The sequence below is a fragment of the Chlorocebus sabaeus genome, chromosome 20 (assembly GCF_047675955.1).
Source record: "Chlorocebus sabaeus isolate Y175 chromosome 20, mChlSab1.0.hap1, whole genome shotgun sequence".
NCBI lineage: Eukaryota > Metazoa > Chordata > Mammalia > Primates > Cercopithecidae > Chlorocebus > Chlorocebus sabaeus.
In genome coordinates this window covers 27,239,298-27,257,847 of record NC_132923.1, presented here as the reverse complement: position 1 = coordinate 27,257,847, position 18,550 = coordinate 27,239,298, and the positions used below count along the sequence as shown (strand labels likewise).

Genomic DNA, 18,550 nt, shown 5'->3' with positions numbered 1-18,550 from the left:
AATTTTGGGGTAAATGGTAAGATCCCAGGAGCCTGTGTTATCTTGGGGTGACAGAAGCTCACCCTCTTTGTAACTGGTATAGGGGCTGAGGTCCAGGACAATCTGTTTATTGGGGCCTTGGATGGCCTATGGGGCTGGTTTGGTTGGCAGAAGACTGGGTTTTTGCCATATCAGAACTAGTTTGAAGGTATTCCTGAACTATTTTTCTTGCCTGACCCAGCCAAGGCCCCATTAAGTGTGGACAGTCCCCTAGCCAGGAGACCCCAAATACACCCCCTTTTACGCAACACGTAACCCATCTTTTGGTGAGGAAATTGGCCTAGGCTGAATCTTAGCGCTTTGTTGGAACGAAGGTGTAAATAATCAACTTTAAGATGCAGGTTCCTAAGCTTTGCCCATCAGAAAGTCTAATTCAATAGGTCTGGGGTGGTATCCAGAAATCTGCACCTAAAAAAACTAACCTAGTGATTCCGGCACAGGAAATCTTCGAATACCATGTTAGATAGAATTCCTTCAAATAAAACAACGACCTTAGATAATGTCCTGGTGTAGAAACTCTCCCATCAGATGGTGGCCTCAGGAACAAGGGCTTTGCCCTGTCATCTTCAGACCAAGATGCTGGAGTATTACATGGAATATTGCCCCAGGCTAGCAGGGTAGGATGGCTAATGGTTCCAGACAGGTGGGCAGGAACCTCTCTTAAACGCTTTGCAAGGTCCTTAAATGAAATGGACAAGAAAGGGCCAGTACAAACAGCAAGGGAAATGTAAGAGGGGCAGATGGGAAGTTACAAAGCTGAACTTCTCAGTGCTGCCAGGTGTCAAACCTGCTGAAAAGAACACAGAATTCAAGGAGTAATTATCTGTTGCTGTGTCCAGAAGGAAGACTGTAGCAACTGAAACCTGTGAAGGTATGTGGGGTGGGTGCCTACACTTTCTAGGCACTGGTCGTACACACACCGACAGGAGGAAGATCTGTATGAGCACAAAGAGCAAGAAAATGAGGTAATTTACGGCTCATATTTTGTGAGCCGTTTTCCTCATAGATGACCGAATACATTTCATGCTATAAATGTACAGTCCTGGCTCTTTAACTGGCCTGTTCTCTGATTGCTGGAGTCTGATTCTGAAGCTAGAAAACTGGAAAAAGTATCATATTAACAAACTGTAACTTAGTCATTTCAGTAGGTTAGGTAACAAAGTCCAGTCTGTTTTATTTTTAACCCAAATATTCCAAATATACAGAAAATTACCAGTACAAAGTTAAACACATTCAGATTTATTTACACAATGCTAAAGAAATTTGAGTTTTATTTCCATTTTGTGGAATTTTATTATGGGGCCTGGCTTTAATGTGTAACTGATGTGGGTCACTGAAACTCGATTATCCCACCTCACATGCAATTTTCTGTCCCAAGGGAATAGAAAACTTGGGTTTTTAGGGCACATGCAGTAATGATCTTAATACTGCTTTACACTCTCATAGGAAGGCAGCTGTCCCACAGCTTGGGGAAGGACCACATGCTCAGAAAGGGAACGAGAGAGAGGGTTGAACAACAGGCACATGGGGACCCTGAGCATTTCTGTGCACGAGAAAAAGGAGAATATAACCAAAACCCTCCTCCCTAGAGGTCCAAACACAGGAGGTGGGCCAAATCATCAGGGAACAGTCAGTCACCCACTTGTGGCTGAGGGCATGCGGAGGATGAGAACTACATTAAGGATCTGGGGCATAGCAATAAATCATTACCATGTACACTATACAGTTTATATATGTATATATGTACACACACATATATATAAAGGTACAGATTAGTTTGTTATTCCTTATAAACAAGTACACTTAAGAATGTACTGGTGTGAAGAAATGCATACTGCAAGTTGTTTCGAATTAATTTTCTGACTCTTGTTATGGTAATGCAACCTAACCAAGAAATCAACATGCTCCTGCTATTTCAATGATGCTTCATGAGGGGAAGGCCTGGGCTCTGCTAGGGCAGGTTGGTGCTCCCAGAGCTACTTGAGCTGGACAAACCCGTGGCAGATGGAACAGAAAGTCTGGCACCTGCTGACTCTGGCCCTCCCTGTCACTTCATCACACAGCAAATCTTAAAACTTTGGTTTTTTTCAAAGGACATTTAAGTCCATGTTTATTTTCCTACTTCAGGGAAGATGGCAGCAAAGCTGAAAGCCTAATCCCTTCCTATTTTAGCAGTTCCAAGTATCCTGGATGAATATAGGGGCGAGGGGCTACACTGACAGTGAGCAGGATGCACTCTAGGTCATTGTGGACAGGCACAGAGCTCTTGAGAGCGCTGCTCAAAGGAAAGAGGGAATCTCTACCTGGATGGTTGGCCTGGAAACTAAATAATGACTAATGCCAGGCCAGCCCTGTTACCCTAGGGTGAGTGTGGATGGCCCTGGGCTCCTCTCCGTATCCTGGTATCGTGACGAAGGTCATGAGAGAACCAGCTCTGGTTTACAGACTCGAGGCAGGAGCTGGAGGCGGTCAGCACATTACCAGCCTGTCAGGGATGAAAGGCTGCTTGGGCATGGAGAGGCCCAGAGGCAAGCCTCAGAGCGAGAGAGAGGAGGTGGGAAGTCCATTCATAGGCAGACACCGATTCCAAGTTCCAGTTATAGCTGATCTACGGACCCTCCTGAGCCCACCCCCAGAACTGCCGCAACTCTCCAAAGGCTTTTATTCTTTGAAATAGAGTTGCCGTTGAATTAACAGCCTACAGGAGAGACCAGCCTGGGCTGTGGTCTCACTAAAGCCCAATGCCCCCTTAGGCCCAGAGCAGAAAGAAGAGTGAGTTCCCTACCTGGATTTAAGAACTCGGACCACTTTGGACTGGTATGTTCAATCTCTCTTATAATGCTAAATTCCTGAAGCCTCCAGAAATGATCTCTTCTGCTACATCAAGCCTGGGAGTTTACACAATGATACACTATGTTTTACCTTCAAAGACAATGTTCCTAACATGAGTAGGGCAAATTAGAAATCTGGTTTTTTTTAAAGCTGTAACGGATTTGGGCTCTCTGTAACGGATTTTACTCTCTGGCTGAGGACATACATTTGTGAGTGAGCAGGTTGATAAAGAAAGCTAACTAGCCAATAATGAGAATGAGTCAGGCTGGCTGTCAGTCTTCAAACCAATGGAGCTAGCCAGCCTGGGGTGGAAACCAGGATGGGGAGGGAGACCCCTCAGTGGAGAGTCCACTTCTGCACTCTTGAGCAGTGACCCTCAGTGAGGGGAAGGGCAGTTTCTGCAAACACATAATTCCCATTACTTTTGTTTTCAGCCATGAAAGACAGGAAAATACAATTTTCTGTTCACTAAGGTGGCAAAAAGGTGCTAAATACTGCTCGGAAACAAATGCCACTGATCCCTGTCATAAAGAACAGCAAGTCATCTACATGAAGGCTGCCCTGTTCAAAGTGGTCAGCACTCAAATGCATAAAGATTTCCAAGAGTCCTGAAGACAGTCAGCCAGCACTGCTTATCACACACACGGGAACCCTGAACAACTGACTCCATCCCAAGAACATTGTGAGGTTCAAATGACATTATGTGAGTGAAGGTGCTCTGAAAATTTGCCAAGTTCCACAGAAATCCCAGATATCATCATAAGCGAAGAGCTTATAATAGCCATTACCAATGGCTAGCTCTACTGGTAATCGTATATGGGTTAGAGAAGAATATTAAGTTTCTTACGTCTTAAAACGAGTAAGAGGATTACCATGTATTTGTGCATCTACCCACAGTGAGTGCTGGGAGAAAGGTAAGTGGTGTAAACAGTTCTTTTACGGGCACCAAATCCACTTTGGGCAGAAGGGAGGGTAGGACAGAGGGTGACGCTTTCATTTGTGAGCTGGCGTATCTTTGGAATTATTTTTAATTTTAAAACCATGCAAAATGAATGAGCAAAAAGACCAGTGCACTCCAGCCCTAACCATATTAATTATCTTCGCAACAACTGCCTTAACTTTATTTTCTAACGGAAGCTCCCTGACTCATTTAATTCTACTGCAGTTTCAATATCTCTAAAAGTCTCCATCCACTCTCTCCCCCACTTTCCACGCAGCTGTTAATCCATTCTGGGGAGGAAAGAACTTAGCCATCTGCTCACATTCTGACGAAAGTTAATTTGGCACTTAAAAAAAAAACCAAAAAAGCCTGACTTTCTAGCCACAAAATAAACTAGTAGCAAATGGTATCTACCAAAGAATGTCCCAATCATAATCACTGGGAGAAACTGTGACCCGCACAGTAGCTACACAGTAAGACCAAAAACTTTCCATACTATATTCCTATATAGCAAATATTCAAGCTGTATTAAAACTAATTATTGCAGCTTTCCATTACTATATGGGCACCCCAAAATTCACCCAACTACGTTCTATAATTTATTTAATTTAGAGAAGTATCAAATGGAAAACTTTTTTCAATTCAAAATAAGAAATTAATGTATCACACAAAGCATCATCTAGACTGGAAGTGTGTTTTCAACTGGTTCCTCCAAAATTTTCGTATCAACAAATTACTTGGTGAGGCCAGAAAAAAGTGGTGAGAAGGAGAGCCTGGTAATGAAATTCTAATTTTTTAAGTCTATACATCTGAAAAAATCTCTAGTCCTGGTTCCATGTACAACAGCAACCTAAGAAGCAGCAGACAGGCAGCCATTGACATGATTCAGCAATGAGCCACATGACAGTTAAAAAGGGAACATGGAAGACTATGAGGTTCCGTCTTCGGGGGGGCCACAGTGTGTACCCGACAATCAACTCTAGGGAAGGATCATTCAGCCTGGGCAGACTTCCAGCTAAGTCTGTCCCCTGTCCTTGAGTGAGTCCACTGGCACACACACAAAGCACAGCTTGAAAGATCTCAGAAGAAGCAAAGTTTCTCTTTTAATAGGTGCTAAATCTAGTCAATTCTCTGCTGCTCCCTTCTTCCTGCCCCAAGTTAAAAATATTGCTCTGTAAGTTTTCCTGATTTCCTGTGTGGGAAGCACATGTTTAACTTAGTTGTCAAAGGGCAATTAACAAGGGTATTGCCTAATTAAACAGGGGGAAAAAAATCACTGTGGTCTGTGGTCTCTGAAAAACACAAAAAAAGGAAGTGGGATCTGTGTGAGGAGCTGGTGTGCAGTGTTCTTGGAGTAGGACTGTCCCCAGATGGAGAAAAGCCGGCCAGGCTGTGCCAGCCTCTGCAGCCTGTTTTCATCTCTACAGCTGCTTCGTCTCGCCAGCAGAGCCCAGGGATGGTACCAAGTACACTGTGAGAGCTGATGCTGGAGGTGGCAGATGCCCTGGGGCAGGCGCCATGCAGAACACACAGAAGTGAGGTTAGTGAAAAGGTCCCTTCGAATTCCATTTCATTTCCCTTAAAAAACAAAAACAAAAGCCCATACTTTGCAAAGAGACAGGACAAGAAATAAGAAGTTAAAGAATTTAAAATGTCCCCCTTCTTCTCAGAGCCAATTGTAAAACAGTGCTCAGGGTTCCCCACCCCCACCCTGCATTTCTTTAATGTAGGTCCTTTTGGCTTTGATGGAAGCAGCAGAAACAGAGCTGGGTCCCTCGCAATGGGAAATTTATTTCCCGAAGTTGGAGCCACAGGGAGTGTAAGAGGTACTGTGGTTCCACCATTCACGCTGGGTCCAGCTCCTCTGAAGAGCTATTCCAAGAGGTCCTGAAAAAGACATGCACCATATTACCAACAGACCACAACACTCCTATTTCAAAAGCAATCACCTAGTTTCTGGGCTTGCCAAATATTATGGTCATTAAGTTGCCTTGGCCCTGGCATATCTTGATCACGAACAGAAGACAAATTATTTTTCTTGTATTTTTTTTTTTGCGGGGGAGGGGTGGGGTACTACCATTCAAGAAGAAATAGCCTCACCTCATCCGAGTCGTCATGATAACCACTTTTATTAGTGTGGGAGGCTGTGTCCAAAGCATCCACACCATCCATGCCATTGGCCTCTGCATGCTGCTGCAGCACAGAGTATCGATGCACCAGGAACCTGTGAACAGAAACCTCCTTAACACTCAGGTGGCACACAGGGGTGCGTTTCTTACAGGACTGTGGACTTTCTCAGTTTTATACACTCAGGAACGCATCAGACACAGAAAACACAGTCCATGGTTGACACAGGAAAAACGTAAGACATGAGAAGATTTGGGCCTGATTTTTCAGGAACAGTACTGCAAGTACCTAGTTTTTGCCAAGAGCAGACTCAGTCATATGCCCTAGACTAGCCTTCTGGCTTGAACTCAGTACCTTGGATTGACTTCTGTGTTCCTTACCTTCCCCCACAGACATATTTCTTCACAATGAGCACTCCTGCTATGACTGTGACCAGCATCAATCCCACGATGGCCAGGATAATTGGAACAGAATTTGACTTGGAATTCTTGAGAAATTAAAATACAAACACAAAAGTTTTAGGCACACATATCCTAGGACTGAGGTCAAAGCAGCCACTCATTCCCCTCATCTCTTTGTGAATGATCTGCAGTCCTGATGTGCTTAAGGATGGCTCTTTTCCAGCTCCCCAAGATGAACCATCTCAGTGTTACCAGGAGAATATTATAGCTGGCAGAGGGTCATCTTAGCTCCAACTGCCTTGAACCTTCAAATTCAGTGCCTTAAATGTCAAAGTCACCCTGGAAGCCTTGGCAACTGCCTAGATCAAGTATGACTGCTCCACAGCACCACTGTTCACAAGTCTTGGGGCTTAAGGGTGGAGCAGGAAAGGGAGACTACTATAACAGTGGGCCGAATGCCTAGAGAACAGGGTCATTATCTGGGAAGAAGCTGTGTCAGAAGAACCAGGCAGGCCATTATATGACACCAAGATTTATTTTTTTACTTAATTTTGATATATTGTTACAAATAAGCCTTATTATATCATCGTTTGCGTGTGACCTACCTGCTTCTGGGTGGGAAATAGGGAGTGTGTGTTTTCAATGTATCCCAGAGGAGGCGGAGCTGGATTCTGGGACAAGCTGTGTCCCTGTGGGCGGGAGTCCTGTGCAATCACACACACGAACACTGAGGAAAGTCACCAGGAGCCCAGGACAAGGGTGCACAGAGGGAGGAACTCGCCCCCTTACCAATACACGCACCCACACACTCCTCTCCCATCATGTCCTTAATCTCACCCCTTGTCAGTCCTTCATCCCTTAGAACAACAGAGAGGAGGAACTGCAGGTGGTCCAGCTTGACCTCCCCTATTACGAATTGGGAAACAGGCCTGCTGTTTAGCATCTGAAGTCATGCTGTTGGTCTAGTGCTTCATTATCAAGAGGTTTCCTCTTTACACATCTCCAATTCTACAGGTAGTTCAGTGCTACAGATTTGGACGCAGCCTCATGACCTTTTTTTTTTTTTTTTTTTTTTAAATTGAGACAGGATCTCACTCTGTCACCCAGGCTGGAGTGCAGCGGTATAATCACGGCTCACTGAAGCCTTGACCTCCCAGGCTCAGGCGATTCTCTCGCCTCAGCCTCCTGAGTAGCTGGGACTACAGGCATGCACCACCACATCTGGCTAATTTTTGTTTTTTTTTTGTTTTTTGTAAAGATGGGAGTTTCTCCATGTTGTCCAGGCTGGTCTCAAACTTCTAGCCTCAACTGATCTGCCCAACTCAGCCTCCCAAAGTGCTGGAACTATACAGCGTGAGCCACCACGCCCAACAGATAACTTGCTTCTAAATCAAAACCTGCTCATTACCATAGCTCAAATTTTCACTCTGAACATACTTAACATGACATGGTCAAAGATCCACCGTACCTATTGCCCAGTGCTCTTCTCTTCCACACATGCACAACTCCAGAGTCTTGCTCTGCTGCCCAGGCTGGAGTGCAGTGGCACAATCTCGGCTCACTGCAACCTCCACCTCCCAGGTTCACACGATTCTCCTGCCTCAGCCTCCGGAGTAATTGGGACTACAGGTGCACACCACCACCCCCAGATAATTTTTGTAAGTTTAATTTTTGTATTTTTAGTAGAGACAGAATTTCACCATGTTTGACAGTCTGGTCTTGAACTCCTGACCTCAGTGATCCACCTGCCTTGGACTTCCAAAGTGCTAGGATTACAGGTGTGAACCACTGTACCCGTCCCATAGACAACCTTTTTGAATTTTCCTAAATGACTCTCAGCCTCAGAAATTTCCACAACTGTATGATTTTAAGAATTTTACAGCTTTACAGAATATCATTCCCCCATCCTCAATAAAAAAAGAGCTTTCAGTAGGGTGAGCTTATCACTGGGTTACGTGACCCATCCTTCATGCTAACAGCTTCCTGTGCAAAGGGAAGCCTGACAGAAGTAGTTTGACCACTTTGTATCAGTAACAAAACTCTTGATGTTTTAACTTTGATTTTTCTTGGCAGAACACAAAATCCCATTTGTACCTGAAAACTAGACCTATTTTAACATACCTGTTTTTCCGGACTCAAAAAGTTGCTTGTGCATTTCTTTTTCAAGTCTTTTACTTCTCTAACTGGATTCACCCCACCCTGGCATTTGTCCCCTGGAATTTTCCGGTACCTACCAGGCAGAGAAGATTATTTGGTAACAGAAGATAAGGATATATTCCTGGGTCCCTGCCTATTTCTTGGAAACAAGATTTGAAAAGCTGCCAAAAAGCTTCCCATCCTTACATCATCTTTCAGGTCTGGGGGGATGTCCACAGGGATGTTTTGGGGGATATTTTGTGTAGTTTTAGGCCTCTTAAGCAAACTAAGCATCTCAGTCCCCTGCTGTCAGAAACATGCCTGTTCTTTCTACCTAAGAGACTGTGCCAAAGAAATGTGACCTGGAAAAAGGTCATTAACAAGTGGTCCAAAATGGGAGAGGGAAATTATCAGGGGAGGGAGGTAATGAGGCCCCTCTAGAGCAGCACTGTCCAATATGGTGGCTACTTAAATTAAAATTGATTAAAATGAAAATTTCAGTTCCTCGGTTACACTAGTGTCCACAGCTACGTGTGGCTAGTGACTATCATATTGGGCACAGCAAATTACAGAACACTTCCATCACCAAAGAAAGTCCTATCAGACAGAGCTCTGCCTGGCCGTGCCTAAACTGTGCCAGGCGAGTGATGGACGTTCATGGTGGATGGGACGCTTCTATCGTTCTGCCTGGGGGTCCCTCGCCTCTCCTCCCTTCTTGGGGGCGGTGGGCGGGAGGCAGGGGTGCAGGATCTGGCCGAGCTTGTTCTCCTGCCCTCTGCCTCGTGGTGTTGGTAGGGTTGAGTCCTCTGACACCAAGCACCCATGGTTCACCTCCCGTAGTTGACCCTCGAGGGAGGCCTTCACATCCTGCCCCTCCCCAACCCCTCCAAAAATAGTGCTCTAAAGTAGGGCTTGGATCTCAGTGTGGAGAGAAGCAGCTTTCACTCTGAACAAGAACACCTCATCCATCATGACAAGGGAGAAAAGGCCACCTCACCCATTTGTTGTTAGGTGTTCTTCTCTTCCGTACAGACAAAACTCCAGGTCATGGCCCTTCAGTTCTGGCTGCTCCACACACTTGGAGTCATTTTCTGGACGGTAGTAGCCAAAATCACTGCAAGAGTCAGCAAATAAAGTACCTTTCAAAGCAGCTGGAAGACAGTAAGTGACTAGCAATGAAGGGTTATGTGGGGCAGTGGATGGTTAACATTCCAGTCTTGGGTTGTTAGAAAGTAGCTCAGGAAGGCCTGTGACACCTCTGAAGGAGGTCGATTTAGGAAAACAGATATGGAGAAGGCTTTTTTTTTTTTTTTTTTTTTTTGTGAGATGGAGTCTTGCTCTCTTGCCTGGGCTGGAGTGTAGTGGTGTGTTCTTGGCTCACTGCAACCTCTGCCTCCCGGGTTCAAGTGACTCTCCTGCCTCAGCCTTCTGAGTAGCTGGGATTACAGGTGTGTGCCACCATGCCTGGCTAATTTTTTAATTTTTAGTAGAGATAGGGTTTCACCATGTTGGTCAGGCTGGTCTCGAACTCCTGACCTTGTGATATGCCCGCCTTGGCCTCCCAAAGAGCTGGGATTACAGGCGTGAGCCACTGTGCCTGGCCAGAGAGGGCTTTATTGAGGAAAAGAAGCTTATGGGTCAGGCCTGGTGGGGTAGGACTAGCAAGGGCCCCAAGGCTGTGCACTGCAGGCAGCTCAGGCGCAGGGAGGGGACTAATGCAGTCTGCAGAGGGGTGGGACTCACAAAGAAACCTCAGCATCAGCAGCAGCTCTCAACTCAGGGATACTTGGCAATTCTTTTCTTTTCTTCCCCCCGCTTTTTTTTTTTTGAGACACGGTCTTGCTCTGTTGCCCAGGCTAGAGTACAGCGGCATGAACACGGTAGCTTCAACCACTTGGGTTCAAGTGATCTTTCCGCTTCAGCCTCCCAAGGAGCTGGAACCACATGCATACACCACCATGCTCATCTAATTTTTTGTGAAGATGAGGTCTTGATACATTGCTCAGGCTTGTTTTGAACTACTGGGCTCAAGTGATCGGTCCGCCTCGGCCTCCCAAAGTGCTGGCATTACAGGTGTGAACCACTGTGCCTGGCTAATTTTTGTATTTTCTGTAGAGTCAGGGTTTTGCCATATTGCCCAGCCTGATCTCAAACCCCTGAGCTCAAGAGATCCACCTGCCTCAGCCTCCCAAAGTATTGCGATTACAGGCATGAGTCACTGTGCCCAGCCAGTAATTCTTTTCTTTACCTCCAAATGTCATTATTATGTTGCCCTTGTGGCACACGGCAAATTTTTCTGTCTTCCCCACTTCTGTTCCTTTAGCTTCTTAGATAGTCTTTGCCTTCCATGTGAACACCTTTTTCTGTCCTCCATTCCACCCTGCCTCTCCAGAGTGCCACCCACTGCTCTCCTTTTCCTGCTTTCCCCAAAGAAACAACGTCTGCTGACAATCTCCAGGGCTGACTCCATGAGCATCCTTGGTTCCCCTCCTCCGACCTGCCCTGGGGCCTTGCTTCCCTGAGTATGAGGAGAACAATCAATCTCTCCCACTCAGCTGGCAGCGTCTCCTTAGCCTGAATGTCTTGACCTTAGAAATTACTTCCTTAACCCACTTCTCCCTTACTACCCACATTTCTCGAAAGAGTATTTCTTTACTTGTCCTATTTTACTCATTTATTTTTTCTTCCATGCATTTTGGCTTCGACCCCTTCTGCAACTTTGAAAATAAGTGTCTGGTCCAGGTACGGTGGCTCATGCCTATAATCCTAGCACTTGGGAGGCCGAGGCAGGCAGATTACCTGAAATCAGGAGTTCAAGACCAGCCTGGCCAACATGGTGAAACCCCGTCTCTACTAGAAATACAAAAAATTAGCTGGGTGCAGTGGTGTGCGCCTGTAATCTCAAGTTACTCGGGAGGCTGAGGCAGGAGAATTGCTTGTACCTGGGAGGAGGAGGTTGCAGTGAGCCGAGAACACGCCACTGCACTCCAGCCTGGGCGACAGCACGAGACTCCATCTCAAAAAAAAAAAAAAAAAAGAAAAAAAGAAAAAAAAAAGAAAACAAGTGTTTGCAATGTCCCCAAAGCTCAATAATCATCAAATTCAGTGGAGCCCTCTCTGGTCTCATTCCCCCAGACCACCCATTCTGCAGCATCGAACACACTGTTGTGCCCGTGCCCACCTGGGCACTGGCAAAGCTGCACTCATCGGTTTCTCTGCCCTCTGCTGCCCCTGCCACTGCCTGCTCTTCTTTCTTCCTAACCCATAAATGTAGTCTTCTGCCGGGGGCGGGGGGAGGTATAATGCATTCTCTTACTTTTTCTCTACCTGCTCTCCCTTAGTGATCACTATTTTTGGTTGCAACTAAAACTTCCAGGTTTTACCTCTCTTTAGTTCTAATCCTGTATTTCGAATACATGCTGGATATTACCACCTAAATATGCTGACAAAACCTCAAAGAAATAAGACGTTCAAAATACATCACGTTTTCTCCTTTGTGACAGACTCTCCTTATCATTTCCATATTTGTCCATGACATTACCTTCCTCCCCTCAGTAGAAAATTTAGCCTGAGGATCCTCCTTCTGGACCCTACTTACTTCTTTATCATGACTACTATGACTTCCTCAATGGCCTATCTTCCAGAACACCCTTCCTTGATCATGCTGTTGGTGTCTCTGCTTGCAGTAGCCCACTGGCATTGATGACCTGCTTCTTCCCAGATGCTCATGGACAAATCCTACCGTTTGTCAATGCTCAGCTCTCATACCACCTCCTCAACAAGGCCTTCGTTGACCCACTTCCTTTCAGCTCTACATGAAATAGTCTCTTCCTTTTCTAAATCCCCATGGCACTTGCCACCTTCTGTTTTGCAACAAATTTTCCATTATTGCTTTTCATTGCCTGCACACAGCTGGTATTCAATGAGTATTTGGGGAATATATAGATGCTGCTTGTATTTCAAGGTTTTTCTGGTAAGTATTTAGGAAAGAGAGTATGGAGAACAAAATATGCTGAAGATATCACCCTTCAAATAACAGGAGGAAATTCGGGTAAGAGTTTTAGGTATTCAATCAGAAATTTCTGGATTTTTGTGAGTATCCTTCTCACTCATAAAGGACCCACTTCCCAAACACGTGGGCTCTGGAGTTGGGATGCCAGTTTCACATCCCAGCTCTGCCACTTCCCACTGGCACGACAGTCATATCCTCTCTGTTGTGAGGTTAAATGTAAATTGCTTAGGACAGTGCCTAGTATAGAGTTAGTGCTCAATAAATGTTAGCTGCTATCATGATTACTATATTATTATCGAATAGAATATGCTTCCAAGGAATTTGGGGCTTAATGGTGGAAGCAAACCTGTAAATAGTAGTTAAAACACAGTAAGTGCTGTAATAGGGGAACTCTGGGGGTCTAGATAAGGGAAAGCCCATCTAGTGGTGATACCTGAGCTAAGTATGAAAGGCTAAGTGGGAAGTCGCCAGACTTGGGGATGAAGCAGGGACTGTGGAAAGACTTTTCAGGCAGAGGAAGCATCATGTGCAGTGGCATGGAGGTCTGAAGAACCACGGCATTGCTGAAGAAGAGCAGAAGCACAGGTGAAGAGTCTGGCATATGTGGAGTCGAGGATAGGAGAGAACCCTTTAGAGTGTTACAGGTTCATCAATGACCTCCAACCCTACAGGAACACCAAAGGTGATCCTTACGGAAACAGAGGAGGACCCTTGATTATGCCACACACAGGTGTGAGCCATGCAGGAGGAACCACACTGGGTCAGACCTGCATTTTGGTCGGAACTATATTCTACAGTCACCTGCGATTTGAGAGAACATGACATGCAGGGCCATGGCTGCTATCTGCCTCCCTTCTTTGTCCAAATCCTTTAGGATCTACTTTTATCTTGTGTCAGTATCTTTTACAGGTAACAAGTTTCATAAGATCATCATCTGTGATGTGAAGCAGTTCCTCTTATTTGCCCCAAAATTACCTCATTTAAGCTATCCAGGGACTCATGCCCTTATATAATCAACTAACCTGATGCCAGCCAAGTAACTAATCCTTAAGTCTGGATGGTCCTGAACTCTAGGGAGTCCACTTTGATGGCCTCTAAACCTTAATGGGACCATGACTATACTGATGTCACCTCTAGTCTCAGGACCAACCACCATCTCTCTGCCTTGATTCTTGCAGAGGATCCAAAACCTAGTGTCCGCCTGCCGAGCTCATACTGTCAGGGAGTTTTCTTTCTCTTTGTTTTCGTTTGAGACGGGGTCTTGTCATATTGCCCAAGCTGGTCTCAAACTCCTGAGTTTAAGCAATCCACCCTCCTTGGCCTCCCAAAGTGCTGGGATTACAGGCATGAGCCACCGTGCCTGGCCTCAGGCTATTTTCTAAAGTCCAATTTCCTCTTTGCTCCTCTACCACTTCTTTTGGTGTTTTTGTCTTTATTTCCTACAGATTTTTGTTTTATTCTCTTTTTTTTTTTTTTTTGAGACAGAGTCTCACTCTGTCCCCTAGGCTGGAGTGCAGTGGCGTGATCTCGGCTCACTGCAAGCTCTGCCTCCCGGGTTCATGCCATTCTCCTGCCTCAGTCTCCCAAGCAGCTGGGACTACAGGAGCCCCCCACCACGCCCGGCTAGTTTTTTGTATTTTTTAGTAGAGATGGGGTTTCACCATGTTAGCCAGGATGGTCTCGATCTCTTGACCTCACGATCCGCCTGCTGCGGCCTCCCACAGTGCTGGGATTATAGGTGTGAGCCACCGCGCCTGGCTTCTCTTCTTTCATCACTTCTCTCCTTCCCACCACTGTCAACTCAGGATTTCTGGGGTTCGTTGCTGGTTCTGCCCATTAACTGTCTAATATGATTATATTATCTAATTATTAACAATTTTGGTTTCCTTTCTCTGTGCCTCAGTTTCCTTGATAAGAAGCAGCAGTTCTCCACTCTTGGAGAAAAGGGTTTCAATTTTTTTTGGGACAAGAGTCTCGCTCTGTCACCCCGGCTGGAGTGCAATGGCGCGATCTTGGCTCACTGCAACCTCTGCCTCCCAAGTTCAAGTGATTCTTGTGTCTCAGCCACCTGAGCAGCTGGGATTACAGGCATGTGCCACCACACTCAGCTAATTTTTTTTTTTTTTTGTAGAGACAGAGTTTCACCATGTTGGCCAGGCTGGTCTCGAACTCCTGGCCTGAAGTGATCCACCTGCCTCGACCTCCCAAAGTGCTGGGATTACAGGTGTGAGCCACGGTGCCCGGCTGGATTTCAATATTTGTTAGCCTATAAGAAAACTGTCTTTCACCTCCTCCAACAGGGAAGGGGAGATAGAGAAATCTGAGGAATGCCGATACCAGAGAAAGTCCTCCAGGGAACAGAGGCAGATGGAGGGCTGCTTGGTCACAACATAGTCTCGACCATTCTGACACACGGATGACTTGCGTAGCCGCAGAAACTGTTCTTTATAGCCCAAAATGCAGCCATCTTCATAATCTTCAGGGTCTGTGGAGTGTGCCAGCCATATGGTATAGTCCTTCTCTTCACCTAAATGAGAGACAGACTGTTCAGGAAAGTGCACAGCACAGAACCCACCCACGGGAGGCAGCTGCCAGGCTATAGGAAGAACAAGGAGAGGAAAAGTGGGAATGTCTGACTCAACCTATTCCTTCATTTTGGAATTGCAAACAGAAAGCTACACTAGTCTAGAGCCTACTAGCAATTGCATTTCCTCACGCCAAAAGAGTATTCTTTCCATCTCAACATCCATCTGAGGATTAGGAAAAACCCTACTTGTTTTGAAGTGGGAGCTGGATAGAAAATCTCTCAAGTTCCTTCCAAACTAAGAGGCTGCTGTCTGTGTGTCTTGCACACCTACGCCCTCAGTTAAGGAGCTGTCAGAGGTAAGCAACCAGATATTTTCCACTCAGGGCCAGGGAGCTCTTTGTTTAGGACAAGATACTAATTAGCCAAGAGCACAGGTTCAATTTCACCATGTGTTCATTGGCTTAAGGCAGAAGGGAAAACATCCTTTTCCTAGACTTCTAGCTCCAGTTGACCGGCTCTCAAATGCAGATTGCTGATAAACCTAGTTTCTGGCTTAGTATGTCGTATCATCTACTGGAAAAATGACTCAAAGGCTGTGACCTAAAGACAGTGGATTAGGTTTTATCCTTCGGGAAATGAAGACCAGCATAGAGCCTGCTAAAGAGCAGGTGCTTAACAAATCTTTTAATGACATTAAACTTTAGGGGTAACTGGAAAACTGTCTGCTGAGGGGAGAACTCCCAAGCCAGCTTCTGTACAGACTACTGAATGGATTTAAATGACAGCGACCCTCAGGCATTAAATCTATTTGAACGTCTTATGGAAAAGTAAGGTCCAAACCAAGGGTCTGCTCCCTCAGGAGTCACTAAATCAACACGCTGAGGAAATGAGCTCATGACAGTCTCAAAGAACCAAATTCAACTAAAGTGTCTGGAAACGTTAAGTCTTTTATTGTATCATACTAACACTTAACTACAGGTCATCCTTTTTCCAGTGTTTTCCTTTATCCCCCTTCTTCTTTTTTTTTTTTTTTTGAGATGGAGTCACCCAGGCTAGAGTGCAATGGCACAATCTTGGCTCACTACAACCTCTTCCTCCCGGGTTCAAACGATTCTCCTGCCCCAGCCTCCCGACTAGCTGGGATTATAGGCACCCGCCACCTCACCTGGCTAATTTTTGTATTTTTAGTAGAGACGGGGTTTTGCCCTGTTGGCCAGGCTGGTCTCGAACTCCTGACCTCGTGATCTGCCCATCTTGGCCTCCCAAAGTGCTAGGATTACAGGCATGAGCCACTGCGCCCGGCCATTCCCCTTATTTCTTAGTATAATGCCAGCACCTTTGTTTGGCACTGAGATCAGGGTTTGCTTGTGACACTTTGGGAACACTGTGTAATGAACATTATAAATCTTTTTCTGAAGCTATTTTCTGGGCCTTTAATATTGCTTAATGTTGAAATAATATTTTGTATATATTAAGTTTATTTTATTAATATCACCTTTCTTTTTACTTTTATAATGTAACTGACAGAATAGTTTAAATGACATATGTGGCCCTCATATTTCTCCTGGACAGTGCTAGCACCAAGGAGGAGGCTGTTTTTCTGATGCCATTCCATTACTTAATCACCCGCACAGAACATCTGTCAATCCTCTTTCATGTGCATATACATCTGCTGATTCCAGCTAACAGAAATCAAACCATATTGATTATTTAGGAAAATGGGCTTATAAGTTGCTGGTAGAAAAGGTCAAAGGAGACACTCACAGTTCCTTTCAAGGATATCTTTAAAATCAATGGTGTAGGAGACCCACTGGCTGGTCAGGAAAGATTCTGTGAAGCCCCAAATGCTGATATTCATGGACCTCGCTCCAGGTTCTGAAGCTAGGCCAGTGAAATAGATGGGGTCCCTGGTGAATGTGTAGGTTTGCCAGCACTGACCTTCGTCTGTGGAGAACCTGAAACCACGATTAGAGAAAGATCATGACAGAGGATCCATGTATACTGGGAATTCAGAAAACCACTCTGGCTTTTTGACCCCAAACCAGACAAAACCCCTTACACATTTAGGTGATGGCTTATTGGCTGACAACTATTTTAATCTTTTTTTTTTTTTTTCTGAGATGGAGTGTCACTCTGTCACCAGGCTGGAGTGCAGTGGCACGATCTCGGCTCACTGCAACCTCTGCCTCGTGGGTTCAAGCGATTCTCATGCCTTAGCCTCCCGAGTAGCTGGGATTACAGGCACGTGCCACCACACCCAGCTAATTTTTGTATTTTTAGTAGAAATGGAGTTTCACATGTTGCACAGGCTGGTCTCGAACTCTTGACCTCAGGTAATCTTCCCGCCTTGGCCTCCCAAGATCATCGGCTTGAGCCACTGCACCCGGCCAACTATTTTTACTTTTAATGTCTGTAGTTAACAGGATAAGCAAAAGAGATTTGTTCAGAGAGAGTATGAAAGTAAATACCTTTGCAGAAATTATTTCAAAGGAAAGACAGGAGAGTGACCCGGGTAAGAAATGGCTTTTAAATTAATAAATTTAAGGCTGGCTGTGGTGGTGCACGCCTGTAATCCCAGCATTTTGGGAGGCTGAGGCAGGTGAATCACCTGAGGTCAGAAGTTCAAGAATAGCCTGACCAACATGACAAAACCCCGTCTCTACCAAAAAAAAAAACCCACAAAATTTAGCTGGGTGTGGTGCTGCATGCCTGTAATCTCAGCTGCTCAGGTGACTGAGACACAAGAATCACTTGAACCTGGGTGGCGGGAGGTTGCAGTGAGCCAAGATTGCACCACTGCACTCCAGCTTGGGTGACAACAGCAAAACTCCATCTCAATGAATAAATAAATAAATAACAATCAAATTATTTTATAAGAACTTATACTTCTTTTTTTCTTTGAGACAGGATCTCACTCTGTCACCCAGGCTGGAGTGCAGTGGTACGATCTCGGCTCACTGTGGCCTCGACCTCCTCAGGTGATCCTCCCACCTCGGCCTCCCAAGTAGCTGGAACCAAAGGCATGCACCACCACGTCCAGCTAATTTTTCTTTTTTTTATGGAGACAGCGGTTTGTCACATTGCCCAGGCTAGTCTTGAACTCCTGGCTCAAGCGATCCACCCACCTTGGCCTCTCAAAGTGCTGGGATTACAGGTGTGTGCCACCATACCCGGCTCAGAACTTATACTTAAGAAGTCATTTTCAATCTAGAGTGCTTGAACACTTCCATAATAATTTTGTAGACAGAAAGAATATATATATATATATATATTTTAATTGAAATAATATTAGAGACAGGGTCTCCCTATGTTGCCCAGGCTGGTCTTGAACTCCTGGGCTCAAGTGATCCTCCTGCTTTGGCCTCCCAAAGTGCTGGGATTAAAGGCATGAGCCACTGCGCCCAACCCAGAAAGAATGTTTTTAAGAAGTGACAAATATGTTAGCTAGAGGCAGTGAGACGAAAAAACAACGCCATTTTAAAAGCAATCCTTTCTAGAATCTTATCTGTAGTTCTGTCAAATGCAAAAATTTGAAT

General features: G+C 45.3%; 1 protein-coding gene across 3 annotated transcripts in view; it reads right to left on the bottom strand.

Moving 5' to 3' along the window:
- Positions 1-1,188: 1,188 nt before the first annotated feature.
- The window catches only part of SORT1 (sortilin 1), an 89,375-nt gene continuing 72,013 nt past the window's right edge, over positions 1,189-18,550 (bottom strand). For all 3 annotated transcript variants that reach the window (XM_007977701.3, XM_007977702.3, XM_037998165.2), the window contains 7 exons: positions 16,779-16,969; positions 14,825-15,014; positions 9,473-9,589; positions 8,461-8,569; positions 6,319-6,425; positions 5,912-6,035; positions 1,189-5,698 (listed from right to left, as the gene is read on the bottom strand). In XM_007977701.3, the coding sequence (XP_007975892.2) occupies positions 5,684-5,698; positions 5,912-6,035; positions 6,319-6,425; positions 8,461-8,569; positions 9,473-9,589; positions 14,825-15,014; positions 16,779-16,969 (853 nt within the window). In that variant the 3' untranslated portion in view covers positions 1,189-5,683. The remainder of the gene's footprint in view (positions 5,699-5,911; positions 6,036-6,318; positions 6,426-8,460; positions 8,570-9,472; positions 9,590-14,824; positions 15,015-16,778; positions 16,970-18,550) is intronic.